Raw genomic sequence first — 27,610 nt, forward strand, 5'->3', positions numbered from 1 at the left:
GCTCCAAAGTAGCCCCAAGCCACAGTAGCGAGGGAGGAAGTATGATTACTGATTTATAATTTCTTTTTTATACCGCTTAATAAAAAATCTCTACGGTTTACAAGAAAAACACACTAACACAAAAAATGCAAGCATTATTCCATAAAATTACCCCCAAAACTTGCAAGAAAGCACTAAATGGAAAGAACCAGCATAACATCATACTAGACATCTGACAGTTTCAAGTGGTTTTTCCATTAGTTTACACTGGGGCTTTTATTGTATTGGGTAATTGTTTTATGATAATTATATCGTATTTAAACTTTTAGCATATTATTTAGCCTTATTCACTGTGTATGTATTGGAGTTTTATATTGGAGTCTTATTTCTTAAGTTTTCAAGACCAACAATTGAATTTGTGGTTGTTATTGATTATCTGAGGATAATTTAGTGTTGCATTTCTGGGTTTATATGCTATCCAACAACATGTCCTCACTACAATTACTTCTACAGCTACTATGGGTAACATATATCATCCACCGGTATCATTAAGGTGAAATTATGTACTAGGCTGATCATGTTTATTCCACGAGGATACATGTCACCAGAGAGGTTTATATAGAAAATTTACATGTTGCACGAGGGACCTGGGTGTAATTGTTAGGATGACACCAGCCATGTTTCTGAAGTAGCTGGGAAGGGGGAAGAGTTCAGGGATTGTTATTTTTTAAAATATTGTCATAAGTTGTGTGTCTTTGTTTCTCAATTTGATCCTCTGTACGTACTGTGGTATTTTATGCACTGTGAGATGGTTATTTTTATTGATTATACTTTAGAAATTATTCAATGGAATTGCTAAGGGTGAATTTTTGTTTAATTATTATTTGCTGGTATTTTGAGAGTTAATTTTACTGTGTACTATTATATTCTAATGTATTATTGAATATTACTTTATTTGATATTTTTATTGTAAAGTCAAGTTTTTATCATGACTTTTTTGTATTGGATCTGATTATTATAAGGTGTGTGATCTTCGCTGTATACTTGGTTGTTGCAAATCCGCCTTGTGCATAGTAATATAGAAAGGTGCTCTACAAATTAAAAGTGAAATGGAACGGAATGAAATGAAGGCAGTGTGGAAACCAGGCCTTACCGTTAGCTAAATACTACAGTTAAATGGGGAGGCCTTTTTTTAAAAGGCCTCTAAGTCTAATGTTTGGGGCACTGTAGCAGTTGTAGAATTGTTGCTGAGCAACTAGATGTGTCTCAACCTGCTGTGTTCCAGACCACAGCTTCAAGAGACGTATATGAAGGTCAAAGTTGAGGTAAGAGCTCACACTTTCTCTCCAATGGCTCTAGATGTCACAGTAATCTTTTTGTCTTTACCCACGGGTAGAATCCAAAGGGGGAGAAAAGCAAAAGTTGCATCCCAACTATCACTGGCTGATGAAGGGACTTATTTTATTGGACAAGCACTTTCTAGTCCTAATTTTGTATATTTAAAGGAGGGGGAAAATAATTTCTGGGACTGCTAGCCAAACCACAAAGAGCTGCAGAAATGTTCCATAAACCCTTGGTGTGTGCAAATACTTGCCCCTTCAAAATGAGCAATTTTACAAGCTGTCATAACTACAGCAACCCAGTAAAAGGAAGCTACAAACCCCTCAAAAATAAAGAACATATTAACTGAAACTAAAAATGAAAAAAGCAAAAACACCCTTGCCTGGAATTCAAAGAAATCAAGGGGCTTTCCCAGTTTCCTGTTCTGATTCTTACACCTCCTTATATCCTGCATTGGAGACAGAATGCTCTCCAAAGTTCCTGTCAGTTTTGAAAACTGCTTCTTGGGCACTGCAGGGAGCCACAATAGGAAAAACAGAGCCCAAGGGACAACTATACAGGCAGAAGCTCTTCATAGGGTGCATTGGATCATACGTTTGAAACCAAGAGCACTGAACTTTCTAGCAATGACAACATAATGCTGTAGATCTTTGTGTGAGAACGGGAATCTTGGGGGGCAGGCAAATTTTGAATGCTATTCTTTTGAAACAAACAGTCTTAGTGAGCGAATGGGCAGTACAATGGTAAATGAAATTCAGTGTAAACAAGCGTAAAGCGATGCATGTAGGGGCAAAAGAAATAATAATCTTAAAGTGACATATACAGTGATGTGGGGGTTGAACTGGTGGTAACTGACAAGGAACGAGACCTTGGGGTAGTAGTGGAGAGCTCAATGAACATGTTGTCCCATTGTGTAGCACATCTTAAGTATCTGCCTAGCCTTCCCTTGGACTGACCTGTTTTAATATCACTGCTATATATTCACTTTTGCTCACCACATTCGCAAATGGGAATGGCTCCCTCTTCTTTCTCCAATGCAAATATAGCTTCCCAGCCATCTCCAAAAACCAATCCCCCAGAGATACAATCAGGCTGAGATTAAACAACAAATACTTAAGGAACAACAGAAAAAACCAGCCTTTAAGGCCAAGGGCAAACAGACACAAAAATAGGATTTCCCTGAAAACTCGAGCAGTCACTAACCCCTCTTGTCCCTCTAACTGGGAACTCCAAACCCACCCAAGCTGCCCTGTTACTGATAGGTATGTGAAGGCAGGCAAAAATTAATTGAGGGCTACGTTCTTGCAATTTTCCACAAGGCTAGATTAAACAAAAAGCTTTCACACAAGAATAAGAAGTGACAAAAATCATCACTACAGAAAAGTGCTGCATGGCTTGAAGAAGTGAGCAGGAACCATCGCAACATGATCTCTTATGCAGGGATGGATGCCACTGTTCAGGCCTAAGCTCTGGCCTACATTTAATGGACTGACAACACAGTTGTCCTCTAGTTCTCAGGTGTGCTGGAAAGCAAACAGGTTCCAGATCCGTTCAAATACTAGCACCATAACTCATCAAATGTTATGATATTGTGTTTCCTTCTTTACCACTGCACATTTAGGTGGCTGCCATCTGTGTTGAGTGTGTGTGTGTGTGTGCAGAAGAGTTAGAGCGAGAAAAAACAAACAGTGTTGGCATGGTACTCCTATCCCCTATTTTCCTCCCTTGTGTTGCCAGAGCATGATGAAGTGGCAGCAGAAAGGGCAAACAAACCTCCAGTGTCAGACACAATGTAGGAATCCCAGTGCAAAGTCATCATGATTAGAAGCCAACCTGTTGTCCACACTACTGCAACTCAATGGGAGAAAAATAATGCTTTTCACTCAACACCCCCGTACATGAGACGTTCTTTGGAATGAAGGAATGAGGGAACAAGAACTTACACAGCAGGGCTGTATGAAAACACACCAGCCTTTGTCTGACAGAAACTGATGCCCATTTATAAGCCTGTCCCCTTGATAAGACTCCCTTTCAAAGGCTGCCCTGCCAATGTGCATTAATGAATTTTCGCAGTATGCACAACAGAAAGTTTCCAGTTCTCAAAACTCTTGCTTATGGTTTAACTTTTTATAAACTCAATCCTCCTCGTTTGTTCCCAAGAGCAAAGTTTGGCAGAACCCTGAATGCAGAACTCAGCTTCTCAGGAGGAATTCCAGAAAGACTGCCATATTAATCTGCTGCTAAATAAATAAATAAGAAGTGGCTTGCAATACCTCCAAAATTAATCATTTTATTGTGGCAAAGCTTTCATAAGCAACAGCTTGCTTCTATACGCATTCCTTAGATGTAAAGAGGTCTCCGGGCTAATCTACATTTTGCCATTAAGGGTAATCTCGAGTATGCAGCTTTCCATAGTAACTCTGCCAACTGCATGAAGGATTTATATGAGAGCTAGACTACAGCAGAGTACAGTGGTGCCCCGCAAGACGAATGCCTCGCAAGACGGAAAACTCGCTAGACGAAAGAGTTTTCCATTTTGGAGGTGCTTCGCAAAACGAATCTCCTGTGGGCTTGCTTCGCAAGACGAAAATGTCTTGCAAGTTCCTGCAGGTTTTTTTTCCTTTCCCCCCTCTTTTTCTAAGCCGCTAAGCCGCTTATCAGCTGATCCGATAAGCCGCTAATAGCGCTAATCCGCTAATCCGTCAATGGGCTTGCTTCGCAAGACGAAAAAACCGCTAGACGAAGAGAATCACAGAACGGATTCTTTTCGTCTTGCGAGGCACCACTGTAGTGGACTTTGATTTGGGTTCAAGTCTCTGCTCTCAGTGTATGCAGCCTTATAGAGTTGTGAGGCTAAAACAGGATAACTCATGTGCCGATTATTTCTAAGGAGTCAGTTATACCCCTGAATATCTGATTGTAAAGAAATTCAATGAACATTTTTCAGGACGATTCTAAAACACATTAAGTTAACAACTAAAATTTAACCACACAATTAGGCTACGAAGGATACAATCAGGTTAGTTTCAATGGTCCCTACCTTCCCCAACTGCAAGCAAATGGCTTGCTAGTGTGAAAACTCAGGTAACTGTTGACCCTATGGCCATACCAAAGTGTTTGGTAAAACAGAGCACATCAATAACCTCATAACACAAAGCTGGGCAAGTAATATACAAATACATGAACAAATGGGGGTGTTTTTGTGGGGCCTGCAAGACCAAAACCTCTATGATCAGTATGCAGATTAACAAACATCCAGCAATGGAAATATATGAAAATGCAGTTTATTATTGATATCTGAAGAGCTTCAGGCAAGTTACAATACTTAGCAAATCCTCAAAGCAACTATGTGAAGATTCAGCTCAGTGTGTGATTTGCTGAAGGCTAGTCTGATATGCTTCACTGCTAAGTTGATCTTCCATATCCAAAATAAACAAACCTTCTATCCCCCTGATCCGCAATGTGGGCTAAAGTTCAAGAAACCAGAGATAACTTTAATCACCTAAAGTTTTTGTACACTGTACTAGAAGTGATGTTGGAAAAATGTTTGAAATTCCCAGAAACCAGCTCCAAAAGTCTGTGAGACAGAATCCAATATTTAAGAAAGAAATAATCAGTAAGTAAGCTTTAGGTATTGACTATTCTGCTAGATGGAGAGAAAGGCTAAGTGATGCTATCTAACAGCCAGTATATGATGTCACAACCTTTAAAACGAGCTGTAACAATGTAAAGCAGCCTATCGCTGATCTACCATGTCTGTAACCTGAGCTAACTGGATTGGCAAGTTTCTTTTACCGGTTCTTTTATCTCACGTTTAACATTAGAGTCCACCACTTTACACTTAAGCAGGTACTTGCTACTGCTCACTGGTATGCACACATACAAGCCACCTTAAAAAAACTGCTGACATTTAGTCGGCAAAGAGGCAGGTAAAACTGGTACAATCTGCAAGCCTGATGAAAGATTAGACAGGTTGGAGTCACAAGATGGTAGGTTGAACATAGGAAATATATAGCTGTCCCTTTACTATTTTCACACTTTCATAAGCAATATAGTATCTGTCTCTGACTTGATAGAATCAAATTTTAGGCAGTAGAATAGAGCATACAATCCATAAATCAAGATTTGAGAGACTGACTCAACTCCTCCTATCAGTTCACTTGTAGTTCATGATTTTTGAAAAGGAGAATTATAGGATGAGTGAATAACATCCACTAGGAAGTATGAAAACAGCACGAATGTATGTTAATTCAATCGTTTTAGAATATGCCAATATGCCACAGCTCTGCATCTTTACAATGGATTTCCAGTGTCAACTTTAATAGCAAATGTTTCCCATCCCTCCTCTATTTGCATTACGTTTCCCATCCCTCCTCTATTTGCATTACCAAGAGCTAACAAAATATTATATACCACTAATAAACATTTTTCTTTGTTTCCTCTTTAGGCTATGCGTATTCTTAATTCCTGAGTTTATTTGTGTGACATCTTCAGGTACCTTGTATGTGCGGCAGAAGAGACATGTTTAACAATAGTTCCAACTAGGGATGCTTGAGGAATCCCATATTTATGAATTCTGATATGAACTGACACCTCCCAGACTAATGTGCAGTTCAGATTTAGTTCCAACAGTTTTTACGCTCACTTTCCTAATGTTCCAATGTTGTCCTTAGCTCTAAAAATGTACCAATATTTGTTAGAATGTGCATTGTGCAAGAAAATGCATTTAGGAAAGAGTGTTTTGAGAGATGCAAATTTTCATGCAGATCTTAAAAAAAAAATGCAGGTCAATGTGGAAACTGGACAGAAGCAACTGACAAGTGAACACATGTGAAGCGTCACAGACTGGAAACAGATTGACTAGTCCATTTGTAGTTCCAACAGTAAACCAGTGGTCAAGTTCTAGCTTCAACACAAGTTTATTATTAACAACTGTATCTAACTGCTAGCAATCAAATCTAATAAAACTTCAGAAGATAAAGCCAGGGTGTAAATCTTTAAAATTACATTCACGTCAAACTCTCAGTCAACCAGTTATTACTGGCTACAAACCACTAAAGGATGGTCAGGAACTTAAAAACCACAACACTTTAATATTAACCATCCTGAATGGCTGGAAAACGATCCCTCTTGCATTTGGAAGCCAATGGCAGTGGCATAAAAATCTATAAAGTTTGTTTTAATTTCCTCATTCAAATTTTGAGCTGCGAGTTTGCTCAAACTGAAGCACCTTGACCACAGTTGCTCTCTTTGGGAATCTAAAGCAGATTAGCAGTCATGCTGCCTTTCTTTTTAGGAGTCTACTTGTTTCTAATACACTGTTGCATTTTGGTAAATAGATTAATTACAAAGACCCCATAGTCTCCTGTGCTTTTTTCAGCCAAAGAAAACCAAACCACATAGTACTGTCCCTGAACTTCTCATTGCCTAAGGAAGCGGTAGTGGCAAGGCACATACCTTATTTAGGTTCCTAATTCTTGTTGATTCTGCACGGCATAACCACACTCAGTAAAACTAGCCTGACTGACAGATTAAGAGATTTGGGAGATGTTTGCATAATTCTGCACCACCTTCAGAATTTGTTGAATTTACGGATTTTATTGACTTACAGTCAACTATGGTCTCTGCTCACTCAAGCTGTTACCAAAACTCCTAGACTTGCACAAGCCAAAAGGCGACTTACCGAAGCAGCAGTTCTTTGGGAAGTTTTTTGTTGATTGCAGCCTCATCACTGTTTGAGAACATCTGCAATAGAGAAAGAAACAACATGCATTTACCCTGTTGTGTGGATCATTATCTCTTACAAACTTGAGGGAGCATGGCAACTTCATAAGGGAAAGCTATTTTTGAGGCAATCTGAAAAGGTGGCATTTGAAGAAGACATAGTGCCTTGCATGTTTATTTTAAAAGGCTGGTATTAAAATATAGTGCAACTCACACTGAAAATTTAGGGTTGTGTTGAATTCTAAATGAACTAGCCTGAATAATATGGCAGTTTATTTTGGTTTCTCAGTAACAGGCCATACACCATATGCCCCCCCCAACCCCTAAGTGTTTACCTTTTCCTGCTGGATTATGTGGATGTGCAACAGCTAGATACAGACTGAAAAGAATGGATCAGAATTCCAAATACAGTTTCCCCTTTATTAATTAGGCAAAAAGGTGCTAATCCCCTAAAATAATTTCCCTGTTTCAGATTGAACCTTGATCCTGGGACATATTTGCTTTCTCAAAAGTGTACGTCTTGGATCACTTGCTTGAGTCATTTCCTCTGAAAATACCTTGGTGTGCTGCTTGTTTGTTTGCCCCCTGTCTATTAATGGAGCACTCTCTTATAACAGAGCTATAACAGACCTTGAGATAGAGAGATGTACTTCTAGATACAAGAAGTCATTTATCTCCAAGTCGCATCACTTGCTCATCTAGTAGGCAAGGGTAACCCTAACATATCAGCTGTTTATTATTGTTATAATTTATTTAATGTCTGTGTCACCTAACAAGTGTGACTCACAATAAAAGCAAAAACCTACAATGCCACAAATACAATTCGTTGGGGTTTGTTTTTTTAATAAAAAAATACACCAACACAATAAAGGAGACATCAACAACAAAGTACCATTTTAAACAGAAAAACTAAATAGACACAGACCCCTCAATCGGCAAATAATAACCCCAATTGACAGTAGTAATCCACCAACATTTGTCAAACTGAGCTCTTCAGGATTTCATATCATAAACCATTTCTCAGAGCATATGGTATAGTAAATCATGCTGAAGCTAAGCAGGTCTGGGTCTGGTCAGTGCCTGGATGGAAAAATGTCTGGGAACCCTATGTACACTTCTTTGTATTCCAATATGGAAGAACGGCGATATATTAATAGGAATGCAGGAAATTGTGTAGTCACTATAGTGGAGGGGAGCTGGCTGATGGTAAACTCAGTAGTGTGGGCTATTTCTTTGGCATTTGGACTTTGCACTCCAAAGATGGAAAGTTGGCATAACCAGTGGAAGTTTGCTGGGCATACATCAGCTAACAGCTAACGTGTTTCTCTCAGCATCTGTATCCCCATCAGTACCACATTCATGAACACTCTTCACTTGGAGAAGCCACAGCAGGCATACAATTCAACAGTTCAGATTTCTACACAAAGAGGAAGGTATGCAAACAGGGCCAAGAACTGAAGTAGTGGGCCAGCTCATATGACTTCACCAGTCATAGAAATCAGGATTTTTAAAAATCCATGTGTAGTATGTATTAAGATTTCAGCTGGCATGTAAAAGACACAACCTGGCTTGAGAGAGCAGGGGAACAAGACAAGAATTATTTGCTTCGGGTTTAAAATAGCCCAGCACGCCAAGCATTTTTTATGTGTGAATATGCAGGTAATCTCTGTGCATTGTGGTTATGGCTTTGCAGAAATAGACAAATAGGGACACTGTTTCCATAGAGTTACACTGCAGGTAGGTAGCATTTGTGAAAGGCTGAAAAAAAAAAGTTATCAACATGTAACCACATCAGTTACCTAGAATTTTGATGCCAGTTCCTAAAAATTGCCCCACCGACCCAAGAAAATCCCAGAAAATGGTTTGCTCACCTGACAGAATTGGAGGCCCAGTTCAGAAAGCACATACCATGGGCTCATTCCTGACACACGGTTCCCTCATCCACTTCCTGGTTCTTTTATATTTGCTGTTAATAGCCAAATGAGAAAACTTGGGTTAGCACCTTGCCTCCAAACCGTGATTTGAAACCACACTTTGAAAGGGCTTTGTAAATCATGGTTTGGAGTCAAGACACCAGCCACATTTTGCCAATTCAGACCTCTTGCTATCATCATCCTTGGCCATTGTCCATGTCAGCTGGGGTACATGTGCGTTGGGAGTTCAATAATAGCCAAAGTGTAACAACAGATACCCCACACCCAGTTTACTATGATGTTTGAGTACGTAAAAAGTTAAATGAAGAATTCGCTTGTGGGTCTAATTAAGGATAGAGTCTTGCCCTTGGGGTGCAAGACTTGGGTTCAAATACCCACCAAATTCACTGGGTGACCTCGGGCCATTCACTCTTTCTTAAAAGAGGGGATCAATTGCCAGAAGGAAGGAGTGCATCAGAATTCTCTCTCTCTAAAGTGCTTAAAGATCTTGCACCAACAAACTCTAGCGAATGCATCTGAGGAAAGAATACAGGTGCAATGCAGACTGCACCCCATCCAGTAAAAAAATCAGCACCCAAGTTTTGTTCTGCTCTCTTCCTCATGGTAAGAGCTCAGGTTAGGTCTTGCTGTATCTTATTTTACCCTTCATAAATCTTTGAAGTTGATCTGACTAGGAGCTGTCAGAACTGAACACTGCTTGATGCTAGGTCTGCTAAGCTCAAAGACCACTGCTCTATTTATTACCCCATTTATTACGCAGCAGCAGAACAGGTTGCTGCTTTCCTCACAGCAGATGTAATTTTTTTAAAAAATAATCGAGAAGAATCTCTACATACTCTGTCTTGATGCACCAGATGTAACACAGCTATATCTACTTCAGTGGCACCCAGATAAGCAAGTTTGCTTACAGCTAATCAATCATTTTTATAAGGTATGAGCTTCCAACTATTTATTACATGTCACTTCTGCAGAAACCAGGTCATGCAATTTAGTCAAAAGGAATCCTTCTCCCTGGACTTGAGGCCAATTTGTAGGGTAAAACACATGTGCCAAAATTATGAAGAGGAAGACACCATATACAAGTGTTATATGCTAAATGCTGGAAGCTTCTAAGTCAGCGGTTCTCAACCTGAGGGTCCCCAGATGTTGTTGGACTACAACTCCCATCATCCCTGAGCTCTGGCCTTACTAGCTAGGGGTGATGAGAGTTGTAGTTCAACAACATCTGGGGACCCACAGATTGAGAAAGGCTGTCTAAGTCAAGATGAGTGGGCAGCAGTGCTTGGTCTTAAGAGAAGAACATAGCTATAGAAGACATAAAGTAAAACTAGTAGAATGGAGAGAACCAGTGGGGCACAGTTATATATGGATACAAACTACAGCAGGGGTGTGAAACTTTTTTCAGCTCAAGGGCACGTTCCTTTCTGGTAACTTTCTGGTAGCCACATGCCAGAACTGGCTGGGGCCAGACACACAAAAAAGGCAGAGAAATGAATGTATATGTTACCTTTGTACAGTCAGGTAGTTTCTACACTTACTCACAAACCCATCTCTATGTTTCATCTAGGTAAGAAAGAGGCATTAGCAGAGTCCAAGGACAAAAACAAACACTCAAGGGTGTGTGTGTGTGTGCAAGATCTGGGGAAAGTCCCAACTAAAAGGGTTTGGAGGATTGCATTCAACCCCTTTTTTAAAAAAAATAATATTTATTAATAATTTCAAAATTACAGAAAAGAAAGAAAAAAATTAAAAACAACACTACAATACATAGAAAAAAACAAGAAAAAAACAAAAACAAGACATAAAAACCAATGCAACAATACAGCAAAAAGATAAAAAGAAGGAAAAAAAGACACAAATCCCATATTACATATCTTTAACTTCCATTTGCTTGTTTCATTGACCTCCTCACACCTCCCTTTTTGTATTCTAGTTTGATTGATTATTTCAGCAAATTCTTTCCATCTTTCTCAATTTTTACTAAATAATTTATCTTGACAATTTAACCTATTAATTAACTCAACAGATCCTTCCCATCATTTCCCCATATTCTGTTATTCAAATTACCTTAAGATATTTAACCTTATCTTACCAAAAAATACTTTAAAGCTTAACGCTTAATACTCGATTATACATAACTCCTGATATCTTTTAGAATCATAGAATCATAGAGTTGGAAGAGACCACAAGGGCCATCGAGTCCAACCCCCTGCCAAGCAGGAAACACCATCAGAGCACTCCTGACATATGGTTGTCAAGCCTCTGCTTAAAGACCTCCAAAGTAGGAGACTCCACCACACTCCTTGGCAGCAAATTCCACTGTCGAACAGCTCTTACTGTCAGGAAGTTCTTCCTAATGTTTAGGTGGAATCTTCTTTCTTGTAGTTTGGATCCATTGCTCCGTGTCCAAACCGTGTTTCTACTAGAGTCATATAGTTTCATTCCAACATTTTCCCTAATGTTCATTAATTTTAGGCTAATTCCCTAGAAAAAAAATTTCTTTATAAATTTTCTTCCAATCTTCATCCAACGTCTCTTCTTCCTGGTCTCGGGTCGTGTCAGTCCTTACTGTCCATTCCATCTAGTCCATCAACCTGGTAATCTAATGTCCAAGGCCCTTAAGTCTCTTCCATGTCCCTTCTGCAGATCTTCTTCTTCTTGTTTATACTTGCACTTTTCCTTGTCTTTTGTTGGTCTCTTTCTTAGTTTCTTTCCTTTCTCGTTGGGGAGTAGGTCTCTGGGGGATTCCAACCCAAAATTATCTTCGTCTCCCTTCATCCAACCAGCCCATTCCCCAGAGTCCCACTCCCCACAATCATCAATGTAGTCAAAAAAATATTTAAAAACATATTTCAAGGTCTCTCCAAAGTTAAGAACCTCCTCAGCTCCAGACTTCCCCTGGCCGACTCCAACTTCAATCTTCAAAGACAGCGGCTTATACTCCTGTAGGGCCTCGGGTCTCTCCATTTGTATTATTTGAGGTGCAACCGCAACCTCCTCCATTATCTTCTGCACTTGCCCAATCAGTACAGGTTCCTGAGTTGGCCCCTGAATAGTTTCTGTATCAATATTCCCTGTTTGTCCACAGTTATTAACCACAACAGTCATCAAATCCATTTTCTCATTCATCAAATCCATCTTCTCATGCATCTGTTCCAGCAAGGCACTTGTCTTGCATGAAGCAAGCACCAAAGCTTCCTCCCAGCTCATATTTCGTCAAGGTCAAAAAGGACTGGTCCCACGATCTTAATCTGACAGCTGTAGAGTCCTCAAGTAGACGCAGCAACAATTTAGCAAGCTCCCTCTAGAGGAGACAATTTCTATTTGTATCCATTTTTTTTAAGGCAAGTCCAACAAAGGAAAATTACTTTCATTTTTCAGATATTTTGTTTCTTTAGAATGCAGAAGGCAACATTGGAATCAATTTATTTCTCTTCTTTAGCTATTTGTCAAAGTATTCCATTCACAGTCAATGAACCTCTCCAAGAATTTCTGTCTCTGACACCCCGTTCCCAGGTTAGAGACGGTGGAAACTTATCTTTCTTCACTCCCTCTCCTTCACCCCCTTTTCTCCTGCTTCCAAGGGGGTTTCAGTAATTATAAATGAAGGAAATTAAAACTTTTTTAACGACTTTCCAGACTTTAGCTTACAAGGTTTTTGCTTCAGTCTATGTACAAAAAGCGGAAGGCGGACTTCCTGTTTTGAACCTTCCCGCTTCGGTGCCAAATTAAGATATTTCTTGATCCAATTTTCCATTTCTACTCACGGGTACTTGTTTTAAATCCAATTGTCCACAGGAAAAAGTCAGCGCTCTCCGGCAATGGCTGTGCGGCTTCACTCCGTGAAAGTAGCAATCAGTTCGCAGCACCACGCCGCTCACCCCACTTCACTCCGGCGCCCCAAAATGGGGTTCCCGGTGAGTAGGGGGAGCGCTCCTGGTGTCCTGCCGAACCCCACGTTCCCAGGCTTCCTCCGCCTGGGATTTCTAGCGGGTCCCCACCTTCGCCGCGGCGGGAAGACCCAGTTTCCATGGAGCCAGTTCCTCTGGTCGGAGAACTCCGCCATTCGCCGATGGCGCTAACCCGGAAGTCCGGAGGATTGCATTCAACCCTAGGACCTCAGGGAAGGGTGCACTGGAGGTGGTATCAAAGAGAACACAAGACTTCAACCATCCAGAGGTCCCCCAAAAGGCAAACTCTTCTACAAAGATCACTGATTAATTTAATTCAGGGGATGTATGATCACCCCCTCCCAACTAAAATGCCCAGGGTGACCTTGAGATGGAGACTGAAATAAAGGGGGCACCTAAAGGAGGAAGTGTCATAATAATGGCCAACCTCCAACTACCCTCACAGATTGGACCATGCATACACCCAATCACAACCAAGAGGTAAAATTTCCAGATACCCTAAACGACTCTGCCTCTGAACAGTTTGGGTCATGGAACTGACCAGAGAGATGGCAACCCTCAACTCAAGTGGCGCCCAAGACCTTGTGTGAGATGTAAGTGTTGCTGAACCAATTTGAAACAGTGATCACAGTGCCATGTAAGTGGACAATTGCTAAGAAAGTCCAACACCGTCACATTTGACTTCAAAAGTGGAAACTTCCCCCAAAATGAGGGGTTGCTTATAAGACAGTGGAACGACAAAGTCAAGAGGGTCAAATCTCTCCAGAATGGTTTGGGGCTGTTTAAAACCACAATAACAGATTGGCTAGAATGTACAGTGCAAATCAGTAAAGGTACCACCAGGGCCAAGAGGATGGCAGCATAGTTAATGAGCAGAGCCATGGAAGCTATTAGAGGTAAGAGGACTTCCTTCAGGAAATGGAGTTCTGTCCAAATGAGAAGAACAAAAAGGAACATAAACTTTAGCAAAAGAGTTGTGAGCAGACCACGAGGGATTTTTAAAAAAAGAATTTGATGAATACTTCGTTAAAAACATAAAGAGGCCAACAAGTAAACATTTTTTAAATACATGGCTGTTGGATAACAAGTGAGTCAAAAGTGTGCTGAAGGAGGAATGCAACTGCAGAGAAGCTGGATGAATTCTTTGCATCTGTCTTCACAATGGAAGTTCTCCAGAGTTTCAGACAGGAATCTTTCCCAGTCATAACTGGAGATACCAAGGATTAAACATGGGACCTTCTGTATGCAAACACGTGCCCTGCCACTGGCTATGGTCTCTTTCTTCGCTGTGTGAGGTAGAGAAGCATGGAATATTCATTGCCTGGCTCAAGCAAGGTCAGAACAGATATTGATTTGCTGGCAAACTCAGCTGCTTCTCAGCTGAGGCAGAATCAGGACTTTATTTCCTAAAAAAAGAAAAAGAAAAAGAAAAGAAAGCTCACACAAGCCCTTATGATTAAAAGAATCAATGCCAAAATCAGCAACCAGCAGAAACTGCTAGTCTGGAAAGAAGACCTTGACATTGTAAAGGAATTATTCCAAAGGACAAGGTTGCAAAGGAGAGCTGGTCTGAGAGCTTTCTATGGGCTGGTGCTGAAAAAAAGCATTGCAGCTTTGTGCTGGCACATACAGATCTGGGGGTATTCTTCTAAGGTTTTTGTTGTTTTTAATGGGGGGCATTGTGGATGAACCGTTACAGCTTATAGCTTTCTGGAAGATCTTTAAGAGCCTAGTTAAGTAATAGAAACAGAATTTAAATATAGGGCAGGATCTAGTATATCCAAACCCTTAAATTTTGTGCAAGTCAGTGTCCAGGGAAGAAAAATGGTGAGAGTGGGCCATGAAATCAGAAGCAAAGAGACTTCTGAGTTTTCAAAACACATGTGGGATCATAAGAGAAATTAAAGGCATATTTTAGTACCTGTCCCAATAACCTTTCAAGTAGCCTACTACAAATACCACAGGCAGGGAGAGTTAATAGCACTCTTGGATTCAAGGAAAATACGAGAATCCACGGGCTGGCCTTGACATGGCCTGTACTTCTCTTGCTTCTCTCTCATCTCATGATACTGCTTGCTTTTCAGTTCTGTGAACCAGGCGCCAAGTCACCTTTCCCAAGAGACAGACAGGGTGCAGAAACTTGTATTATAGCTGGGATTACTAATTGTTGGCCCTTCAGATGTTACTAGACTACAACTCTCAACTATTGGCCATGCTTGGAGGTGCTGATGGGAGTCAAACAACATCTGGAGGGTCTAAGGTTTCCCATCCTTGCATTATAGCATTAACTAGGGTGGCCCATACATGAAGATTAAAGCATAATAAAAATCAGAATTGAATGCTTATGTTCTTTACACTCTCTTAAACTAACGTTTATATATTTTGTTGTTTAGTCGTGTCCGACTCTTCGTGACCCCATGGACCAGAACTTTTATATATATTTCTAGTCAATTATAAGTAAATAGTTTTCCACTGTAACACTCTCTTGCTGCAAAAGTTTTCCTGAGATGTTGGGTCAAGTGCACTGCAGATGCAGAACAGCTCAAACACTTTTGTAATCCATTTTTTATTCCAGTTCCATTACAGTGGTACCTCGGGTTAAGTACTTAATTCGTTCCGGAGGTCCGTTCTTAACCTGAAACTGTTCTTAACCTGAAGCACCACTTTAGCTAATGGGGCCTCCTGCTGTTGCTGCGCTGCCGGAGCACGATTTCTGTTCTCATCCTGAAGCAAAGTTCTTAACCCGAGGTACTATTTCTGGGTTAGCGGAGTCTGTAACCTGAAGCGTATGTAACCTGAAGTGTATGTAAGCCGAGGTACCACTGTACCTATATCTTTTACTTCAAAGAAAACTTCCAAACACTCCAAAATATTTATAGACTGAAAGGATACAAGTGAAATACAAGGTATCCTGGGCATATACAGAAATACATTAAGAGGCCTTTCACCAAGAATGTGCATGGTAGACATCAGACCATAAAATAGCTTGCATATTTTTTTTGCCAAATTTAAATCCTACCATGGAGTACCAGTTCCAAAAGAGCAACCATGATTATTCTTGCTGCCATAAAGTCAAGCTAATGAACTCTTTCGCCTTTGAGTACAAAAAGAGACCGCCTCTTCCACCATGTACAAACTGCAACATCTGAGATCAATGAAATTATTGCTAGGTTTCCCCTACTTGGTTTCCAGAAAATATAAGGGAAATGCACATGGTCTGCAAAAAGAGGGGCACAGCCTTGGGGGCGCATGCTTCCATCTAATCAGGATTCTCTTGCTAATTAGGATTTGAAACGAGAGGTCGAAGTAGTTTTACACATCCTAAATGCATCAGTGAGATATAAGCCACAGCTAAGTCAACAAGGGAAAGGATGGAATATGCACTCCCATGGCTGGTTCCTGATTTACAAATCATGCTTTGCAGGGAACCAGTGTTGTGCCTGCATCAGAACTTAATTTGTATGTGACACTTAAATCACTAACTATAACCCATCCTGAGCCTTAGGAATTGGCTTGGACTAGAAGTCTAAAAAGAAAAATACATTTTGCCTGCTATTAGCCACCCAATATGCACACAGGGAGTAACAAGATTCCATATTTCTGTTTATGATGCTGAAATAGTTCTTCCACAAATTGTATTTTAAAAACCACTATTCCTCTGGGAGGAGCTGTATGGAGAATATTGTCCACAGCAATTTATAAATAATACAAACAGTTCAGGCTGGGTGAGCTTTCTTTAGAAGCTTCCCTGCTGTCCAGGGACTTCTATTTTCTTTTCTTCACTTTCCTTTTCACAGCTCACTTTATAAACTGTGTTCTCTCTGGGAAATGTGTATCTGCAGACGGCCACAGTCACTACACTCATGAACACAAGCATTAAAAGTCTGATATCTGCTCCAAGCACAGGTGTTATTAGGCCCGAGGAACAGGAACTGATGGATGGCCGATTACATATACCAAACAGTGCTTGAAACTCCCATTGTTCTGGGCACATTTTGCAATAGAGAATTTCATTAGCATGAGCAGTTTCTGAGCTCTGGACGCAGTACTGCGCCTAAGGTTTCAGAGTAAAACTGCAAAGTGGAAGGAAAGGAGGACCTTTTTATGCCTCCCCACTTCCAGCTACTCTCTGAAGACTTAATATTCTTAAGAATATTAGATGGGTGGGGAGGGGAAGGACTAGACCATTTGAAAAATGAACATAATATTTTAGCTGAAGTTCATTGGTTTTCAGCTTTGTATTCTTGTTATAAAAAAAAGCGTACCTAGGCATTCCGTTGTTGCGACCATAACCTAGGTTTAAGGTGGCATTTAGCTCCTAGTTATCATATCTCAGTTTCTAACACTGATACCAAACCCCTTCTCTACAACTTCCATAGGCTTCCTGAAATTATGGCATGTGTGTTGGGCAGCAACCACAAGAAGGTCAGAAAAAGATGAGGGAAGAATCCATGAAGCACCTTGCAATTCCTGGGCCATTGCCCTGCTTGTACCATGTTGTTAATTCTTTGGGAACAATAAGCAATTCAGGCCCAGTGTTGTAGAACAGACTGAATACGGGCATTTCAATGGGAAAACCCACATCCAAACACTTTAAGCCACTCACTCTGCTACCCTCAAAGAGTCAACATAGGGCAACTACCCGGGAAGGAAAATGAGGGCAAGCGAGTCAGGCGAAAACTGTGGTATTGATACAACACCCAGGCCTAGACAGCACATAGTTAAATTATGGAACTCATTCCCATAAGAGGAAGTGGTGGCTACCAACTTAAATTGTTTTAAAATAGCTTTTGGCAAATTTATGAAGGAGAGGGTTATTGATGGCTTTTAGCCATGATGGCAATGTTCTGCCTCTACAATTGGAGCAATGCTTCTGAATACCTGTTGCTGGAAACCACAGGAGAGGAGATTGCTATTGTGCTCAAATCCTGCTTGCTGGAAGAAACTGCCACCGCTCCAAAGTTCCTCTGCTAGCAGCGTCTGCTGGGGGGGAGTCAGGTGCTACTAGTAGAGGGACTCAGGAGCGGTGGTGGTTTCACCAGTGATATATCACTGAGTGAAACCACCATCCCACGCTGCCCTCATACAACAGAAAGGGAGAAACATGCTGTAGTGGCGAGGCACCAATACAGCTTGTTCCTCCATCTACATTTTTTAACTGCTTCAATGTAAAGCTGTCCTTGACTCAGTAGAGCAGTTAAAGGAGCCTCCAGGCCAGTGCTGGCTCCAACAAGCCAGAAGTGGGGTGGGGCTCCATGAAACTGCTCAGCTGAGGGGAATGGAGTGGATGCTCCCCACAGTGAGCAGTTAAAGGAGCCCCAATGCTCTGCCCGCTTGCATGTGAGCAGCAAGAGCACCTGGGCCATCTCAGCTGGTGGAGGGAGAACCTTCCCTCTCCCCAGCTGAGTGGCGCAAACAAGCTGCATTGTGCCAGCCCATGAGCTTGGGTGAAACCGCCTCAGCTTTTGAGGTGAGAACTGAGGAAGTTTCACCCGGTGTCTCGCAGGCAGAAGTCAATGCACCTAGTTTTTTCAACACTGCCGTATACTGTCAAACCTCAGTGTTTGGCTGACGATACACCACAATGTTGAAAAGCTGATACTGTCCAGCCCTGGACCAGTTAGACCAATATTCTGGTGTTTTCATTTTGATTGCACATACTCAATTTTTCTCCACCACCCTCCGTTGCTGATACGCCTTTTGAATAAACTGCTTAACTGGATTTCTGAGCTGTGCTGGTTTGTTAACACACTCAGAGGATGGTTGTCCCAACCGCTGCTCCACTGCTGGCTGTTAAAATGCCTGGTAAAACATGAGGGAGATAGGATGAAGTTGCCAAGCAAGACACTTGGAATTCAGCTGGCTGTTCGCCTGCTCCTGAGTAGACAACCACAAGACAGTGGAAATCCTGCACTTCTTGTCCTAGGTAACATATAACCATGTAGTAACAAGCAGGAGAGAGAGAAAGCTGTTGCAATTTATCTCTTTTTAACCTGCAAGTTCTTGTGAGAAACTAACATCATCATGCAAGATAGATCTCAGGGTCTTATGGGTGGAAATGTAATTCACAAGAAGAGCAAAACAAAGGCCAATGGTTTTTGCTCACCCTAACACACCCACACCCCCACACCATAAAAAGGCTGATTTAAAGGGTTGTAATCTCCCCTGCTTTGTTTCAAACCCTCCACAAATTTGCCCAAGAGTTCTCCTTTAACATTCACCCCAGATCACAATAAAACATTAAGGAAGAATATTTCCACTCCTGTGACAAAAAGAAAATGAGTATAGTTATTGGGGTGGTGAAAAGTATGTATCAAAATTGTGAATCATTCCCGCTTCAAGTACTTTGAGATTATCCTATTTTATCCTCACAGCCGTACTGAGAGTTAGGTCAGGCCAAGTAATAATGCCTTGTCTAAAGCTGCTCACTAAGCCTCATGACTGCAAAGGGATGTGAACAAAGGCCCCATAGACCAAGCCCAACAGTCTATCCATTACAGCATACTGCCAATTTTTATAGGGGTAACGCTCATGCATTCTCTTCCCTACCCCCATTGCTATTGTGGGACTAGTCATTCTGAATGCAACAACTGTCCACACAAACACTGGCTCCTCTGGGATACCCAGAAGATCTGAAGAAGTGCTATTAACAATTCAGAATACCAGAACACCAGCACAGATATGCAAACTATATTGGTGTCAGAGCATTGCTGCTTCTAGTAGGTGTTCTAACAATGGTGTGAACTCTCCTGCTATTTAAGAACCAAGATGACTAAAAGTATTGTACAAAGCATTAAGCAATCGCTGTGTATAAGGAATGCAACCTGTATTTCACAAACAAGACAGGAATGCTGTCTGACTGAGAGATGGGCACATGGTAGCAATTAGAAAAGGGAAAAGGTTGGGCAATAGGTCTAAGGAGTAATCTTAGTACTTTATTGATCTACTGTATGAGATTAATTAGATTTATGACTGGCTACACATGAAAAGAATCCTGAAGCAATTTACAGGGGTAACATACCACATCCGATAAAAATCTATTAAAACAAAATATACTGAAAGTGTTCATCCAAATCACCCACCAGTGGGTTCTGACACTGTTTTCTCTGCACTTTTTGGTTCCACCATGGGGGGGGGGGTGCATTCTTTTCTCTACAGCTTTACACTACCCCAAAGCCCAGAATAAGAAATGTATTTGCTTGGAGACGGAAGACCGACCAAGTCCCTGCAGGTAGCATTCCACAAATGCAGAGTTGGGGGCATAGAGAACACCCTCTTTACAACAATTAGAAAGGGATATATCTAATGCTAGTCAAACACAGAGTAGATCCACTGAAAATACTTGGGTCCATTAATTTCAATGGGTATACTCATAATCTAGCTGGATACAAACCAAAGCTCTTTCGCCATTCTCCCTAAATTTGTAAGTGTGAGGAATATAAAAGGACTGAAAGTGCTGATCAGTTGACAAGCATGACCAACCAAGTGAGGTACACCTACCCTCTTTTAGGAAAAAAAAACCTCCAGTGCCAAAATGTTGTCAATGTTCAGTTCAAACAGTCTGATGAAATTTAGGATTTTTGTTGCACTTGGATTCGAGAAACTGTTACCTTTATTAATACCTGAAAATGATTTATAATGAAAGAAAGCAACATTAATTCTAACCCATCAAAGATATGTAATGTCACACCACAATTCCCATGATGAACTGATAATGTTTATTCTATTGTATAGTGATCTGATCCAATGCAGCAGCATGAAAAGGGCACAAAAGGAAAGAGATCTTCACAACTGCCCTCTTCCTGGAGAACTGCCAAAGTAAGAGCTTGAACATCTTCCAGAAGCATTTTAAGACTTTCCTTTTCAGGCTGACTTTTTGCAGCTAAGGTTAAGCCGGCATGGTGAATGAGGCTGTACATACTTAAACGGGGTTTTGAAATCCTGGTTCCATTGTGTGTTTGTGTATATGTATTTAAAAATGATAAACACACTCCACAGGTTAAAATGTTCCTTTAAAAACATAATTACTAGGGTTGTGTGCATGCCATCATTCAATGTAAGCATGGGTCTGTTAAAAGGATATGTAGTCTGCTTTTCAATTTAAAAAAAGAAGAGTTAATTAATACAGAACAGTAAAAACAATACAAAGGATCGACCCTTAAGAGAGTGATACCCAAAGGCAGAAACAACAATCCCCCAATATCACCCATCAAGGTAGGAGAAAAGGTTTAAGGAAAACCACTGCAGTGCAGTGCCCCCACTTCCAACCTATACGTCCAATTCAAAGGGATACAATCATCAATGGCAACAGTTCACAAGCATGCTCATTGTTCACACTGGCAAATACATCTTCCAATCAGTATCAGGGTGAGTCCCCATCCTTCTCCAAGCCTAAAAGACAGAACTCTTGCTGATGGCATGCAAAGTTTTGGAGTCCTCTGAGAAGCAGCAAGGTGTCTTGCTGCTTTCTGAGCATCTCATGGACTCATTATGTTAGGGGAGGCAGAGGACAGGGTTTCACCAACTGCAGCCAGAGTGCACCTCTAGGTCCGCATGTTGCCAGTTAAGACCCCACCCACCTTAAGTGAAGGCAGTTAGTGGTGAACACAAATCTTGGCTGGCTAATGACAAGCAACATAATGGACTTCTGATAGATGGTACCAAAAATTGCTGAGAAATTAAGGGAAATCAACTTATCTTTCTCCCAGCAAAGATCATCAGCTACGGTAGTAAAATTAGTAGGGGTCCCAAACTCCAGCAACAAAACTGACTGAAGAGGGTCATGTTAAGCAAAGTCATCTTGATGAGTCTGGAATTGCTTGGCCAGAGCCTTTTTGATTATTCTTGGTCATAAAAGTAAGCTGAACATTGGCTTCCCCAGGCTCTTTATCAGTAGCCATGATGGATAGGGGTCAGATAGGCACGTCAAATGTACTGATCCAAAAGCCCCCTTCACATCCTTGGCTGCCAGCACTTGGAATAAACCACTCCTCCAATAAACCTACCCAGACACCCATGTGGTTGACACAGAAAAATGGGTGGAATCAATCTGGAATGGATGCAAATGATTTCATCCACAGAACCTGTCATAGAAGGCCATGAACCTTCCAGCAAAGGAGACACAGAATGGTAAAGCCCCAACTGTACAAAACCTTGCACTCAGAGGTGGTGAAATCCACAGATTTCTACTCCACTGTCACTGTGAGGAAATAAACCTTTCACCGGCTGTTTGATTGGCATTGCTACAAATTTTCATCCAAGTGAGTTCAAGTACATTCCTGCCGCCTCATTATTACCAGCTTGGCCTGCTTGCCAGCCATGACCCTTCCTGGACATGGATAGCCTGACCATGGCAGTCCATGGACTGGCAACCTCAAAGCTAGATTACTGAAATGCATCTATATGAGGCTGCCCTTGGACCTGGTTCAGAAGCTCCAGTTGGTGCAAAATGTGGTGGCCAGTCAGCTGATGGAGCAAATGACCAACATGTGGCATCATTGTTAAAACATCTCCCCTGGCTACCCATCTACTACTGAGCCAGGTTCAAGGTCCTTGTATTAATTTTCAAAACCCTGAACAACTTAGGTGCAGGGTACCTTAGGGACTGTCTGAACCCTTAATATCCCAACTCGACTACTAAGATCATCTGCAGGAGTGTCACTGGTCATCCCCTGAGTTGGTGAGGCTCATCTGACAGTGACATGACACTGAGCCTTTAGCATCATCTTCCAAAAAGAGATTCAGCAGGTGCCTTCTGCTTTAACCTTTACATATCTGCTGAAAACATTTCTATGCCACCAAGCTTATGGATACAATTAAGAAAACAGATTCCTGTAATAGTTAACTGATTATTTCTGGCATTTTTTTGCGTGTTTTTGCATGTGTGCGCGCGTGTTATAAACCACTTTAGATTTTTTTTTAATGAACAGTGGCATACAAGTACTTTTATAAATATATAACCCACAGTTTTCCATTAACCACCACTAGTTCACACTTCTAATGCCACTGAATCTGTTCAGGGATAGCACACAGCAGCTGGTCAAACTGGCCTTTGTCCCATGATCAGATACTGGACAATACTTTTTAACACAGCTTTTGAATAGAAAATCATTGCTACAATGTGGCACATAGCCAGACACTCATGGGGCTGTAGCCAATTGAACAGTTCTGCTAGTGCAAGGATTTCTGATTGTGCAACAGAACCTCCCGCAGGGTGCAGGGAGAGAAAATGGGAAGTTCATTTGTGCAAGGGCAAATCCTTGTGCTGGTGGATCTATTTAGAGTAATACAGCCCAAAATAGAGAGATCTAGGCACCAGGGCCACGGAGACCCTTGAACATAGACATGAAAGTATTTCCAGTACAACTGGCTTTAGAAAAATGTCATCATTTAATCAATTGATGATTTGGGATGCTATAATTACCTTTCTAGTCAAAATAGAGATGCTCAATTAAACACTGCAATGCACGTACACAAGGGTATAATTTCATTTAATCCAATATGATTTCTTGGTATTACTCTTTGTGCTAAACTTCGTACTTATATCACAAAGTGGACAGCTTTCATTAAAGGCTAGACCATGCTACACGCTAGGGAGGTGGCATCTGGAAATCAACTGGGATCAAATTGTAATATTCTATACAATGCTAGTTTGTAACTAGCTGTGAATGTGTATAATCTGAAAGGAAGAGGACATATGAGGCAATAAGTCATGTTAAGGAGGACTCACAACATTCACATGTGACTAAAAGCCTAAAGGAAAGCTAAATGCTGAATAGGTATAATTAGAAAAAAGGCCTTAATTTACAAACTAGGGCTTTAAAGAGGGCTTTAAACATTCACCTCAGAACCAAAACTTAAAGCCTGGGCAATGTTCTTAAACCAAGAATGCTGACTGTGCCACTGCTGCCAGATTACCGCTTCTACTGCTGTCTCCCACCACTGTGGTGAGGCCTTGCAGCCTGCTACTGATTTTGCTACCACCGCCAGGCCACTGCTTTAATTGCCACTGCTGCAGCAAAGTCTCATAGGCTGCTACTGCTGTTGCCTCCCACCACCACGACAAGGCCTTGCAGGCCATCAGCACTTCTGCCACCGCTGCCATGAGGCTTCACAAACCACAGCTGTGACTGCTGCCACCAGGTCAAATATTATGAAACAGTTATTACAATGTAAACTTCAAACTGGTTTTAGACAATATATCGCTCTGTCACCCAGTCCTAGTGATCATCAAAATCACCTGCTAAAACAGAGGCTTATTTACTGTCATTTTAGCAGGTGACACCATGCAAATTTGCATAGCACCCCCTGTGAATGGATGGAGAACCACTCCCTTTTAGCAGCACTTTGCAAGGTGTTTTGAAGTCCCCTCTTCAGGACTTCAGAGTATCTTGAAAAGGTGGGTGACCCTGCACACCTGTCAAATTTGGTCTGCAAAGCTGATCCTAAAAAGGATTTGGCCCATGGAGCCAGGATGTTTCCCCACACCTGTTGTAGAGTCTGTGTACTTCCTGCATAGAATTACCACCACAGGTTAAAGTGGGAGTTTGCTTAATCCCCAAATATATGCTCCTGTGAGAAAGACACTGTGTTTGCAGAAAAGGAGCCTTTACATATGAGTTGTGGCGAATCACTACAAAAAGGGAGTTACTGTAACAGAAGAGGTGTGTGATGAGATGGGCTCCATACATACAAAATACCATGCACTTATTTGGATTAAATTGTTTTGAATAACGAGTTTTTCCAAGGAAATGGCAGTGCAGTTTAGAATCCTAGTCTACCTGTAAGTGTATGCATTACACACTTTCATAACTGCAAGTACATGCAACCCAAACACTGAATCACAGTATCGTGCAACAAACTAACTATTTTAAAAAGTCTTGTCAGAGATCTAGCATTCCAATTGTCTCTACAATTTGGGCTCTTTAAAGGAGACATAAATAATTGATTAATAATAATAATCAATTATTATTACTCACTACCATCAAAATACCCTCCAAAATTTCCTGGATAAAGTGTTTAAGTTAACAGTCAAAATCTAAATCACTTGCAGTATAGCATCCTTTAGAAATTAACCAGTCTGGATCCTGAAGGGCATTTGTGACTTTTGAGTTATATCAATATAACATTCCCAAGTACAGCAATTGTGAGGACATCTATGTTGACCAGAAACAGATTTCACATCCGGGGGGGGGGGCAGACTTGTTACAACAAAGAGTGTTCTGTGGTACCTTCATGATTTAACAAATTTATTATAAATTTTGTGGACCGCAGTCCATTCATTTGATGCATGAAGTGTAATTGTGAATTGGTAAGCACTGGCAAACACATGGCTGAGGGAAGCAAAGTCAAATGGAAATGAAATTCATAATGAACAGTGCCTCAAAGCAAGATAATTACAGTGACCAATTAACAAGGCAGTGTTGATGACAGCACCAACATCTTGGCATTGGTATCCAATTAACATATGTATTGAATTGTAATTAATCTGTTTCATGCTGGACTTTCCCTTTAGAGATCTTTGGGTTTTATATTCATGTGTGATTTACATCTAATGCTACTTCAGCCATGTCAGATCAGCCACAGAGCATTCCTTAAGTGACCAGGGAGAGCTGCCACCCCACTGATATTAAAGAGTGTTCATACTCCTGTTCCTATCTCACCAATTCCCCTCTCAGTTCTGAGAGTATACGAGTTACAGGTGCATATGCTCAACTATATCAACATGGCTTCTTCACTACTAGAGTGGAATAGAAACGATTAAGTATTGGTTTTTCTCTTGCTGTAAACCGAGGCCATTGTCAAAAAGTAAGGAGGCAGCCTACTGAGCAGTACTCTATTGTTTGCTTTGCTGCAGAGCTAAGTGATTATTTTCTCCATAGGAGCCACACCTTCAGAACAGACATTAACAAATGTTCTCATTCTGGTACAGAGACCAACTAGCCTTCTTCCACAAAAGAGGGGAGGGTGTTCCTTATTACTGTAATGACCTGATTGTGACAAGTAGACACGAGGAGTAGGAAAACAATGCTTAATGGACAGCCCATATGGTACCAATTCATGATGTAAAAATAGGTGATTGCCCAACAGGCTTGCAAGCATAACATTATTTTAAAAATGTATTGAAAACCACATGCAGTTTGAAATATTTCACTTAACCTCTTAAGTGATTGGGAACATAAATTTCAGGAGAGATTTGTGTATATAACACCATAGCTCTCAAAATATATAGATAGCCTCATAAGGAGGTCACAGAAGTTAAGAGTTCAGAGAGTGAGAGTTTAACTGGGTGGTCTATGACTAGACAATACATCCTGCGGATCACCAACTTGTGGAGAGTGCCTTGCTTTAAGCAGAGGCAGGGCACACATACAATTAAGACAGTCATACCCAGCTTGAGGACTACTTCTGCAAAGGTGATGTTCTTGGTTTGAGGAAAAACTACTTTTAGGTGAGGCAGGGAAGGAAATGGTTTAAATTTGTATGAAAGCAGGGTGTTTGGCTCTGACCATTTTCTACCCCTGCAATTGCATTTCAAATGGATGGCTTACACAATTACTACTTTCTGGAGGAAGGTTCACACAGTGGTGCAGCTATGTACTTCTAGACCAGGGGTCAGCAACCTTTTTCAGCCGTAGGCCGGTCCACCATCCCTCAGACCATGTGGTGGGCTGGACTGTATTTTGAAAAATAAATAAAAAATGAACAAATTCCTATGCCCCACAAATAACCCAGAGATGCATTCTAAATAAAAGCACACATTCTACTCATGTAAAAATACCAGGCAGCCCCACAAATAACCCAGAGATGCAATTATGTACTTGTCTGGTCAGCCACCTCTAGCATATAAAAAGCTTAAAATAAGTGGAAGGATGGAAGGATGCTACAAATATAGTATCAGGCCTGGTGGGCTTTGGCATGCCCATGCCAGCCCAGGTGTTGATACCTGGCTTCTTTGCCACTGGGAGATCGAGGGCTTCTATTCATATAGAAGCCTTTGACCAGTCCAGGAGCAGAGTCACACCATGCATTTAAAGCACATTCCACATCAATTTAAGGCACATGGCTCCCCCCCCCCAAAGAATCCTGGAAAGTGTAGTTTGTTAAGGTTGTTGGGAATTGTAGCTCCCTGAGGGTGGAACTACAGTTCCCAGGATTCTTTGGGGGAAGTCATGAATATTAAATGTGAACTGACTATGCTTTAAATGTATGGTATGGATGTACCCCAGGTGACCTTTCTTTTAATTCTGAAGATGTTTGACTTGGCTACTGTTTGATATTATTTTATTGTCCAAGCATTAACAGATTTTTATCTGCTCTTCAATTCACAGGTAAGGTGTTATTTGACTAAAGTCAGTCATTGATTTCAATGGTTCTTCTCTGAGTATGATTCTGTTGGGTACCACCCATCATTATGTATTTTTAGTGTGCTTTTATTCTGGTTATTAGCTTCCTTGAGTCTGTGGACAGAAATGAAGGATACTGAAAAAGCAAACAATTTCTGTCAGATCATCAAACATACGGAGAGATGTACTACCAGATGGCAGCTTCCCCTGGAGACTCAAAGTCTGACCATCTTTCTGAAGAACTATTTACTCAAGTTATCTTTGGTGGCAACAGGCAAGGGTTCATTTGATTAAAGGGTGGGGCTTAAATGTACATTGTATCTAGTTGTCTGAGTACCTCTGTGTTTTTGTGTTAAGGGCTGGTACAACAATGCTC

The 27,610-nt window shown here is 41.0% G+C and overlaps 1 protein-coding gene and 1 long non-coding RNA gene across 5 annotated transcripts in view; one reads left to right on the forward strand and one right to left on the reverse strand.

The window, feature by feature from the left end:
* Positions 1–27,610, reverse strand: part of FBXL20 (F-box and leucine rich repeat protein 20) — a 67,579-nt gene that overhangs the window by 33,196 nt on the left and 6,773 nt on the right. For 3 of the 4 annotated variants that reach the window (XM_083470031.1, XM_083470032.1, XM_083470029.1), the window contains exon 2: positions 7,004–7,065. In XM_083470031.1, the coding sequence (XP_083326157.1) occupies positions 7,004–7,065 (62 nt within the window). Of the gene's footprint in view, positions 1–7,003; positions 7,066–8,915; positions 9,011–27,610 lie in introns of all 4 variants that reach the window. The other variant, XM_083470030.1, reaches the window with a different exon arrangement.
* Positions 771–26,694, forward strand: LOC310690893. Its single transcript, XR_014518260.1, has 3 exons — positions 771–1,304; positions 20,624–20,707; positions 25,771–26,694. It is a non-coding gene; the product is annotated as an uncharacterized lncRNA (long non-coding RNA).

This window comes from Podarcis liolepis (genome assembly GCF_965112155.1).
Source record: "Podarcis liolepis genome assembly, chromosome: 13".
In the NCBI taxonomy this organism is placed as follows: domain Eukaryota; kingdom Metazoa; phylum Chordata; class Lepidosauria; order Squamata; family Lacertidae; genus Podarcis; species Podarcis liolepis.